Source organism: Mus pahari, chromosome 10 (assembly GCF_900095145.1).
Source record: "Mus pahari chromosome 10, PAHARI_EIJ_v1.1, whole genome shotgun sequence".
Classification (NCBI taxonomy): Eukaryota; Metazoa; Chordata; class Mammalia; order Rodentia; family Muridae; genus Mus; species Mus pahari.
In genome coordinates this window covers 4,959,208-4,971,144 of record NC_034599.1, presented here as the reverse complement: position 1 = coordinate 4,971,144, position 11,937 = coordinate 4,959,208, and the positions used below count along the sequence as shown (strand labels likewise).

General features: G+C 38.2%; 1 protein-coding gene across 2 annotated transcripts in view; it reads right to left on the bottom strand.

Annotated features, from left to right (window-relative positions):
- The window catches only part of Pgr (progesterone receptor), a 63,696-nt gene that overhangs the window by 49,040 nt on the left and 2,719 nt on the right, over positions 1-11,937 (bottom strand). For both annotated transcript variants that reach the window (XM_021207240.2, XM_021207242.2), the window contains exon 2: positions 10,810-10,961. In XM_021207240.2, coding sequence (XP_021062899.1) covers positions 10,810-10,961 — 152 coding nt within the window. The remainder of the gene's footprint in view (positions 1-10,809; positions 10,962-11,937) is intronic.

Below are 11,937 nucleotides of genomic sequence, written 5' to 3'. Positions count from 1 at the left end.
AGCAGGGGCGGGGGTGTGGGGTATAGGGAACTTTTGGGATAGCATTTGAAATGTAAATAAAGAAAATAATAATAATTTTAAAAAAGAAATAAAAAACAAAAACTATCACATCACAGTTGGACAAGTCAAACCAACAGATAGAAAAGAAGGCACTGGAATCAGAGACCCACTCATTTCACAAGAGTGGGGAGTCGGAGGGCATAGTGAGTTGTAGGAGGGACTATGGGAAGAGATAGCTAAAATTAAGGGGCATTTGAGGGATAGTATGGAAACCTAATGCAGTAGAAACTTCTTAAAATATATACATGCATGAAGGTAATCTAAATAAAATCTCCAAGTAATGGGGGAGACAGAAACCCCATTGGCCATCTCTTATCACCCAGCCAAGCTCCCAGTACTGGGATTAGGTTACATCTAATTAAGTTGTTGGCCAAAGGGACTAGTGGGAATCCTCAAACAACACGGTCTGTTGCCAGTACTATAGGATTGCTCTCCACAAATAGTAAGGACACATTGCTGAAGACAATACTTATACTGAACATGATAGTGAGCTAGTGTCTACATTGAACCTTCATGCCATGCTTCTTTGGTACAGGAAAGTAATCTGCATGCTATCAAAAAAAGTAACATAAACACCAAGGCAACCACAAACCCCTTTATTACAAGGGTAGACTGCCTGATATGCTGAGGCAATGGTTGCACAAAGCTTGTGGAAGTAACTAAACAATAAATAATTTAATTTAAGGCCCAATCTACCAAATGTAGCCCATATGTAGCACTGCTTGTGTGATCAAGAACCTAAGGCTAGACAGTCCAAGGATTATGGAAAAGTCACTTAATACTGGTCTAAAAAGGGAAAAATAATGTAGAGATAAAATATCCCCTAATGATATTCCTCTGTACTTATTCAGTGCCTTGTTCATCTATCACCAGAGAAGCCTCCTCCTACCACAGACAGAAACAAATACAGAGACCCATAGCCAGATATTACATAGAGAGTCAGAGACCTTGAGACTCAGATTTAAATGTCCCCATCCACTCCCTCTCCTCAGAGCTCAGGAAACCCATGGATAAGGAGGCAGAAAAAATATAAGAGTCAGAGGGAAATAAGGCCTTCTAAGTCGCAGAGACTTAGCAACTGCATTAGGTACCCTGTGTGTGTGTGTGTGTGTGTGTGTGTGTGTGTGTGTGTGTGTGTGTGTGTGTGTGTGTGTGTGTGTGTGTGTGTGTGTGTGTGTGTGTGTGTATGTGTGTGTGTGTATGTGTGTGTGAGTCTGTGTGTGAGTCTGTGTGTGTGTGTGTGTGTGTTGCTGAGTAATTGCACTTACATAATGTTTCTAATTTCTCCCCATATTTAACTCCCTGCTGTTTCAATTATTTAAAAACATTCATATTATTTTTTTAAAAAAGGTGACTAGGTCACTTCACTGTCTAGTGGCTTGTAATATTTTAATTATGTTACATGGTTCCATTTTAACTTAAATAAAAACTTTTACAATGTAAACTAGAAGAAGAATCTCCTGTAAAATAAAAAAGAAAGTCTGTACAGTGTTGGTCCTTTTGGAAGAGTTTTTTTTTTTTTAAAGTTAGGATTATCTGAGTATGGATGAAGGATTCCTACATGAGTAGAAGTGCTCTTGGAAGCCATGAGGGCCAGGCTCCTGAAGCTGGAGTTCTAGGCAGTTACAAGCTGCCTGACATGGATGCTGAGAACAACACTTATATCCTTTGTAAGAAGAGTGTATAGTACTAAACATTGAGCCATTACTCTAGAGTTTGAGCTGCCTTTTAGTATAAATTTTGGGCCCCATCACTTTTCAAAAACTGTATTGTCTACTTCTGTCCTGTGTTGACTACAACAGATACTAGTAATCAGATTACTCCAATCTGATCTTATCATCCAAAATAACCTGCAGCCATTGGAGAAATTACTGATGAAATAATAGGCAAACAAATGGAATGCTCTTTTACAGCCAAAAAAAAATTTATTTTATGGAAATCTGAGAAAACTATGCCTAAACCATGCTGGTGCGATGGCATGAAGACCGTTTCTGCCCTCCAGAGTTCATGCTGATATTTAATATCATAGAGAGACATGAAAAGGGGGGAGCAGATGAGATGGCTGAATAGAGCTTTGTCATAACAGTGGGCTAACCTGTGTCTGCCATTAAAGACTTAAGAGAATAGTGATTTCATGGATTACTTCAGGAGCGGGTCTACTATAACATCCAGTTTTCTGGGACTCAGTTTAGCTCTTTTTCTCAACATGAATCCTTCTTTGTCTCAGGACTCAGAAACCAAGAAGGTATTAGGTGTGTCCCCTCAACTTGGGCCAGAACCATGATCTAGAAACAGATCACTTTCCTTGTAATTCATCCAACCTGTGGTATTATGTTGTTATCAACAGGAATTGAACTAAGACAGTGGATAAACATAATTTAAATAAATTCAAGTGATTAAAGCACATTGAATGTATAAACATCCTGATAATGTTAAAAGGAAAAAATGAGAGGAAGACACAAAACTCACTGGAAAATTCTAGATTTTAGGATACAAACTACTCACTTTGGAATTTGATAATTAAATTTAAAAAATTGCCCTGCTCAAGGCTTCCATTATAAATTGTACTTTAAAAATAGAAAATTTCCTTTTGGAAGAAAGAAATAGGAGAGTGATTTGTAGGAGATAAAATCAGAAAGGACAATAAAAGTGGAAAAGTATCCTTTTGCAGTGTCCAAAAAAATAACCACTCCTTGTGATGCCTAAAAAGGCCATCAAAACACTCATCCATTTTACAACTTTGTGTATTTGTGGGACCACCTTTTCATAGACTTCAACCAAAACAAATAGAGTTTTACGCAAATTCAATTTGAACAGTATCTACCCCATAGAGAAATTATCTGTTCAGTCTATTTTGCATGTGCAATTAGAGATGAAAATAAATGTTATAATGCCTCTGTCCTGATGAAAGGAGTTAAGAGGCTAGCTAACACAATGACTGATGTGTAGCAAAGGAATAACTTATCACATAATTTCTATAAGTTTGCTATTTTCTCACCACTCTGAAGTCACTCTGAGGTCTGCAGAGTTGGAGTCACCTTCTGATCTTTCTAGCTTCCATATAAATATAAATTTCATCATTGGGTCTTACTGTTGAATTTTTCTTATCTAAGTACCTCTTTTAACCTTGCCAAGTTCTTTGTTTCTGACATTAATTCTTGTTTCTCAGATGCTGTTCTCATTTATAATAATATGAAGTTTCTTCTTTACATTTTTCTTCTGTTTCTCCCAGTAAATGCATATTAATTATGTCTTTCAAAGGTCTAGTGTGCTTCTTGCTGGAAACTGTTAAAATATATAACCTGTTAGCATGCCAGAGAGGAGAACATGGAATGAGATATTGGTGGTCACCAAAACTTGACACACTTCAGTTCATGCATCCAAGCTGGTATCCTAAGTGAATCTGAGTGAAAGGAAAATGTAGGAAGAGAAACAAGAGAAGAGAGAGCTAACTATCAAGATACTTAGACTCACTGGGCAGTGGTGGCACATGCCTTTAATCCCAGCACTTATTTAGGAGGCAGAGGCAGGAGGATTTCTGAGTTCGAGGGCAGCCTGGTCTACAGAATCAATTCCAGGACAGCCAGGGCTACACAGAGAAACCCTGTCTTGAAAAAACAAAACAAAACAAAACAAAACAAAAAGATACTGAGACTCATGCAAGGTTGGTCCATGGCTGCCTGTGAGACTGCCAGGCAGGACATTGGCAGAATGGACAAAAGAGACTTCCAGACAGACAGGAAGCCACCTTCAGAGCTGTAACTGCCTTCAGCAGAACCAGAGTGCACAGGAGTGAGATGGGTTGAGGAGAGAAGTGGTGTGTGCTGACTTCTGTTTAAATAGCATGACTCTGGCATCTAAGATGGGAAGAGATCCTGGAAGCAAGGGTAGAGATGAGGTCTTCCAGCTCCTGCAATAAACCCCAAGTGTAACAACTATTGGAGGGAAGGGGAGGGGAGGGGAGGAAGAGGAAAGGGAAGGTAAGGAACCTCCCAGACAATGTGAAGACTTAGTGGTCTGCTCATGGGGAAAGATTCTTAGTTAAGATATTTTTAATATCACCCCAAAATGAATTTTTCTTCTCAAAAATTCAGGTATCTAACTTGTACCTTCCTTGTTGTCAAGAGGTTTTTATCAAAATACTGATGAGCAGTAGACATTACAGATGGACAAGACATATCATCATGGTTAGGAGAGAAGGCTCCAGCTCCTGTCTCAGCACTGCCATTTCCACAGTTTGCCTGAGAAAGTTCCTGGCATTTAGGAAGTATTCATGAATGCCACTCTTGTTAAACCTTCTCATAACCTAAATGGTGAAACTCTTAGGCAGATTAACCATTGAGAATACCTGTTTACAAGTGTTTAAGCATGTAACTCTGGGACACTTGACATTTTGGAGTGCCTCTATCTTAGGGAATCATGGCCAGGCACTTTTGCTTTTTAAAACCTTCTCTGTACAACAAAGATGGCTCCTAATGGGGAGTTACTTTTTTCTATCAAAAATATAATTTTTAATCTCAAAGTCATATTATGTGTGCTGTTAGCTCAGTATCTTCCAGGCAACAGTCTCCTGGGCGGATCATGGAAAAGGTCATTTTAGAGCATGTATTCTTCTATCAAGAGACACACAAACCTTGCTGTTAAAATGTAAAACTATTTTAAGTACAAGGCAAAAAAGACATGGCTGAGTGGGGTGAAAGAGCGTTTAGCATTACACTCATCAACATTCTAATGGTTCTCCTGTGCCTTCTGTTTAAAATTACCTACAATGGCTCCTACAAGGCCCAAGCTGCCTGTCAAAATGATTCACGTCTCTGAAGGAGGATGTTATTCTTGTTGTCATTTCAGTCATGTTATTCCAAGTCATGTGACTCCTAACCTAAGCTTGAAATCTCTGTTTGCATCCTTCGAGCACCTCACATCTCTTTGCGGTCACATCCATTAATATATTCTTCACAGTATAAGAAGCAACAAGTATCAGAACAGTATCTTGTCTGGACATGTCAACTTTATTAATTTATCAGCCATCCCCATATACTTCTTTGTAGAAACAGGCCACCTCCAGTTGGAAAAGCTGGAGCCCACTGAACAGGAACTTAAATGCATCTGCTCTCAGTCACAGTCAAGGCTATGACCAAACATCAATGGGAAATGTTCTTGACTCCTGGACAGTAGGACGCTTCTGCTTAGTTTCTGTTCTGACAGCTCACCTGGGAAGATTGGTAAATTGACTCTTTGGGGATTTCTTCTTTTGCTCTACTCAACTTGCCTTTCCTCTGCCCTTTTGAGGTAGGAGCTAGCTGAAGCCATTGAGGATTGGGTTAACAATAGCATAAGATGGATTGTGACATAGTTTTGATGGCTCCTAAGTTCTGCTTCAATAAAGACATAAAGTTTTGTAAGATGAAATGTGTGTTCTCTTCCAATGTTCTCTCTTATTTGGGGAACTTGATCAACATCTGAGCCCTGGCCTACTTACCTCTGAAGTGGGAATGGTAAATTCTATTGAAGGATGTTGTGAAGGATAGAAGACACAAATCCAAAGTATGGTTTCTACCATAGAAAGACAGTAATGTTGACCATTTCTACACTCCTCCACTTTTACTGACTAAAGCTCTCCAAGTCTCCATTCCACCACACTACAGATCTGAGTGTTAACTGTCCACTCCCCCACAGTCCTTAAAACCAATGACAGTGTCTTCTGCTACAGAGGTGGTATTTAGCAGATACACAATCCCAGGGCTCCTGGAGGGAATCAGCTCTACTGTTCCTTAATGCCATTTTTATATGGAGGAAAAGAGAACCTGCCTCAAAATCTGGTTGTGCTGGCTAACCATGCATTAGTCCCTGGGGAGATCAAGGAGGGTTCCTTCATTTATAAATTAGTGATAACCATTCTATTCTTTCTAGTATATTGTCAACAAAAATTTGAGAACAGCTTTGGGTCAGTGATTCATATTCACTAAGTGTTTGGTCAGTTGTATAAGTAAGTCCCTTAGTTGTGAAACAGTAAAGAATGCGGTAAGTCTATATATGATTTTCTGTAGAAGATTATATTTTATAATGTGCCTCCAGAAAAATGCTTAGTCATGAAAATAAGTCAAGGAAATAACAGACAATGTAGCAGCAGTTGTTGAATTTAAAACTAAATTAATAATATGCTCAAACTTTTTGAAAAGGAATTTTGTTCCTTTGTTCTGTAGAAGGTAAAGTGAAAAAAGAAGAAGAAACAAGAAAGACTTTGTAAGGATCATCACAGTATGAAATAACATAGAACAGTTCACTGAAATGGGACAGACTTCCCAAGGAAAAATTAAATGGAGCATGCATCTATATTTAAATGCACAAACATATCTAGCAACAGTGGAATTTGGATTCATGTTCCCTTCCATATGTTGTTAGGTAGCTGTGGATCAAGTACAGAATATATGACTTACTTCTTTCAGAAAACATGGCCTTCTGTGTAGATTAGGATGTCTTTAAACCCACAGCTTTCCCGTGTCAGTCTTCTAAGGCTGAGATTACAGGGGTAAACAAACACCTTCACAGATGATTTTCAAATGCTTTAAATGATAACAGGTTTTAAAAACCAAAACCAAAAAAAAAAAAAAGTGACCCATGTGTCTACTTTAAAGTCTGTCTTAAGATCATTGGAGATGAAAAAATGTCAGCCATATATCTCAGGCATGGTTTTCAGGTGGTGCTTAATCTTCACCAAATGGTGTTCGCCTATCTTTTTTCAGATGTCAAAGATTTCCTCACATAAAAAGACCTGCTAAGGATTTGTTCTGTCACCATAATCACTCAATTGAGACCTAAGAATTTCCGGTCATAGAAGATATGTGTGTGTGTGTGTGTGTGTGTGTGTGTGTGTGTGTGTGTTGGTGTCTTGGTGTGTTTGTTTATACTAGTTTGTTTATATAAACACAGAAGCTCTGCTTTCCTCAGTACAGTGGTGTTAATGGCATACAGGTGTCATTAAGAACTGTCAAACATATGCCACATAATGCACCTTTCTACTTCCTACTTGCTTCAGTGTGTCAAGCTCTACCTGTGTTCATTTACTTTCAGCGTTAGACAGAAAGACCTCCTGCTTGAGAAGAAATTGGCTGTAGAGTTTTGAAATGAAGTCCAGTGAATTACACATTTATTTTTAGGATAATGGGAAAACTGCCCAGGGTAAACTTTCTGAGAGCACATTAAATCAAATACGATGATTGGTGAATTATCTCAAGAGCCCAAATGTTAATTACGTAAATGATAGTGGAGGAGATTGTTGGGTAATTTTGTGGACTACAGATGATAAAGCATCCTGAACCTTCGAGACGGAAGATCCAGCTTACTCAGCTGTTAGTGGACAGCCGACTCTTATTTCTCTTCATGAAATGACATTGTGGGAAAGTCTGATTCTAAGTCAGTCTTGTTTAGATGTTCAATTATCATCACCAATTGAAAGAAACATGTTCTTAATGAAATAAAAGCAATTTCATTTCTGTCCTGTTTTCACCATGTTTCACCCATAACAATTCTCCTATAAAAGTTTTCTAAACCCCATTGTTTCTGACAAGGGCCAGTGCTTCAGGCAGTAAAGCAATGCATGCATAAACCATTTAGCATGTATATATATATATATATATATATATATATATATATATATATATATAATATATGCTATATATGCTCCCTCTGAGTAAAGAGGGAGTACGAACCTGCCTCTGTTCTGGAGATGAGACGAGTCCAGTGGAGCCTAGGAAGCAGGCACTGGATTGTAAGAAGCACTTTGTAATTCCAAGGTTGTCAGTCACATCATTGGTTCAATTAACTCACCTGCCATTCCCCTCTGGTCCTCCAGGCATATACACAGCAGCCCTCTACTTTGAATTATTTCACAACCCAGTGCTGTTGCAGCATCTTCCCAGCCACTAACATCTTCTGATTATCTCACATTCCTGGAAACTCCTAGAAGGTTCTGTCTATCCTGTTCACTTGCATTTGCTCACTGATTCCCAATTCATCCATACCCTAGCAACCTAACTCTCTGTCTTCCCTGAGTGTGTGATTAGACACCTTTCCTCAGTGCTTAGACACCTCGGTTGCCCTTAAGCAAACTGAGCTTAATATCTTACAAGAAGCCTCCCTTATTGTACTAGAGCCTACAAACCCCAGCTCACAGTCCAGCAAGATGGCTCAGGAGTTTAAGTTCTGACCATGAAAGCCTGACTGTATATGAGTCTGATCTTTAGAACTTATGTAAAAGTGACAGCAGAGAGCTGGTTCCACAACTGGTGCTCTGATCCAACACACACACACACACACATACACACACACACACACACACACACACACACACACACACACACCAGCTCTTAAGCTCCTTCCCTCTGTTGTCACAGGAAACCAAATAAATCTCCTAAATTTTATGACTGTTTATCTGGGTACTTAATGACAATCTCTAGTGAAACTTTATTTTTGCATATAGTAACCCTTCAGCTGTATTATATGCTTCTTAAGGGTGAAACCATCACTGAGGATAATCTTTGAATACCGTATGTATGAATTCATTTAATCTGCACCTCAAACCTCATCTGCACCTCAGTATTACCCTCATTTTGTGTTCAGGACAGAGAGAAATGAAGTCACAGACGAGTACCTGTCTCAAAATATAGGAAGCACATAAATAATTGCTACCAGGGTAGGTTTGCTAACAGATTTGCTCTAACGTAATAAATGATTTATAAACATCTACATTTAGTTGTTCCTTGAATATATTGTTGAATAAGGGTGCTTCATTTCTGCTGCTTTAGTTTAAACTAGGGTCTTACTAATAATGTCTTTGAGAGTAAACTAGAATGCTATTCCAATGACAATGACAGTTGATCCTCATTCTGTGTATGCACTTGATGCAATAACTTCTGAAAAGTAACAGGACATATTGTGGACACCAACTAACTTACAGCATTGCAGTTAAAGGCACTTAATATGTATCCTCTTAATATATATCCATTTAATATGTATCTACTTAATATGTATCCACTTAATATGTATCTACTTTATATATATCCATTTAATATAGCCATTTACTTTGTATTCATTTAATATATCCACTTAATATGTATCCATTTAATATGTATCCACTTAGTGTGTATCTATTTAATATATGTATATATATCCACTTAGTATATATATAACTACTAGGAATCAGCTGCCAATTACCCATATTTATGACTTTGAGACTTGCTTAAGAGTAAACGGGAAGTAAGTTAGAATAATTGGCCTTTGGAAGATTCTAAAGGGGCTGGTCAGTTATAAGCTTACAGTATTCTAGGGATACTATAGAATACAAGAAATACTAACATGAAAGGAGTCAAGACTCCACTAATGAGCGCTGAACTGTAAAGTCCTCTCACTTGCCCCATTCTCACATGTACTCTTGGATGGTACACAGTGAATTCAGCTCCTTGAAGCTGCATGCATTCCATATCACTTAAGAATTTAGTTAGTTAATCAGAACAAAAAACCAAAACCAAAACAAGTCTCTAAAAGTAAACAAAGCACATACATTTCCAGAAGAGCCTCCCTGGAAGTCTTTGAAGTATGAATGTTCCAGCCCCTTATGGGCTGCTTACAAGAGAAGGGCTGTTAGAACTCAGAACCCAAAAAACCAGGAGAGCCTATTGCTGACCTTCAGCACACACAACATCTCTGCACTCGATGTCAGCTTCTTAAAAAATATCTTTATCTCCAGCATCAAAGTGTGACACATCTATAAATGCATTCTTTTCTTCAAAGGCAAACATGTTTGGCTTTGCATTTACTAAGGTGGAAGGAATTTTAAAATGTTTCTATGGAAGGTAAAGTCTGAAAGATACCCTACAAACTATTGCAAAACCATTGGTTAAGTATGTAAATAAAATGTTCTTAGCCAGGCATGGTGGTGCACATCTTTAATCCCAGCACTTGGGAGGCAGAGGCAGGCGGATTTCTGAGTTCGAGGCCAGTCTGGTCTACAGACTGAGTTCCAGGACAGCCAGGGCTATACAGAGAAACCCTGTCTCAAAAAACAAAACAAAACAAACAAACAAAAAACTGTGCAGGTTTTACTGAAAGCATGATAGTTTCGAGGAAATTGTGTTACTGTGAAATTCAGATTGTTCATTTATTCCAAGCAATTATTCCTGTCCTCTCACACACAGGAAGCTATGCTAAACAAAAAGATCTACTCACTAAACTTTTGTTTAAAATTATTATATCAATATTATATCAAAATGATTTATGGAAAGGACAAACGTAGATAATTTGCAATTGTATTATATGATATATATATATATATGCCATATATTTGTATGTATTCTGTGAACATGTGACATATGTATATAAATGTATGCACACATATACAAATATGCACACATATGCAGCTTTAATTACTATATACCCAGCGTTTTGTTTATACAGGAGATACATATGAACACATCACTAGAGTAAAGCTGCATCTTGAGAGGAAGAGGATCTCTGGCCACTGCCATGACTTGAGTACTGTTGAAAGTGTGAGTCACAGCATAAAGTTCTAACAGCAAACCACATCCACTCTCGGGTATTGTAGGCAACGCATATGGTTAAAACAGCATCATAATTTAAGGTGTAAAGAAATGCCATCATTTCTTAGAAACAAGCATAACTAAAATGTATAAAGGATTCGATAGTCTCCATGACAATGGGATGGAGAGGAAGACTAAGGAGGAAGCTGCCTACCTTCCATTGCCCTCTTAAAGAAGACCTTGCAGCTCCCACAGGTAAGCACGCCATAGTGACAGCCAGATGCTTCATCCCCGCAGATTAAGCAGATCTTCTGAGGTAAGGAATCAAAGCCATACTGTGGGCTCTGGCTGGCTTCCGAATCTGGCCTTGAAATGCAAACAGATTCTGTTTAGTTTTAGGTACACTGGTATCTGATAAAGAAAGCTTTTCTAAACTGGTATCTATGAGAATTTTTAAAATAGAACCATAGTATTTATTTATGGGTTTTTTTTGTTGTTGTTTGTGTTTTAGTTTTTTGCTAAAGGTCTCATGTAACTGGATTGGCTTTAAACTTGTTCCATATCAAAGCCTGGCCTTGAACTCATGAATTTCCAGCTTCCAAGTGCTGGAAACAGAAGCATTTGCCACCATCCCCAGTTTCTAAGTTTCACTGGGCTCAGTGTATGATAGGTAAGCAAAGTTTTTAGGAACTGATCTACATCCTCAGCTCCTAGGACCATAAACATACAAAATACACATATACTTACATACATACACACATATACATACATATATATACACACATATTTGAATGTCAGTGAACTAAACTTGGTGCTTGGTATCTTAAACTCCCTATAATGGATCCGTTGAACACACAAATCATCAACATTAATAAAAGGAGTACAGGTGCATCCTTACATGTTCACAAAAGCTAGAAACTCTCCTTTAAAAAGAGCTCCTTATACAGAAGTGATTTTGCCTTTGGCAGATGAAATATGACCTCCTTCCTGAATGCTGGGTCACAACAAACACGGCTGAGCTTTAGGAATTTAACTGGAATTAGCACTGGTTCCGGTTTGAAAACTCCGGAACAGTTGATTGCTCCAACATATAAGTATAGTTGTGATTTTAAAGCATTGTTAACACATTGACATTATTTTGTTACTGCATCTGAGACTCCAAAACTTGAGCATGCTTTTTTTTTTTTTTCCTTTTCACGTCCATTTCTTCAGTATGTGGGGAAAATGCTTTTGAAAACATATATGAGGGAAGTGAAGGTGTCTGCACCAGTGTGAGGATTTGATGCTCTGGCCACTGGCAGCCACTGTTGTTTAAACCCACCATTCAAACACTTCCCTCCTG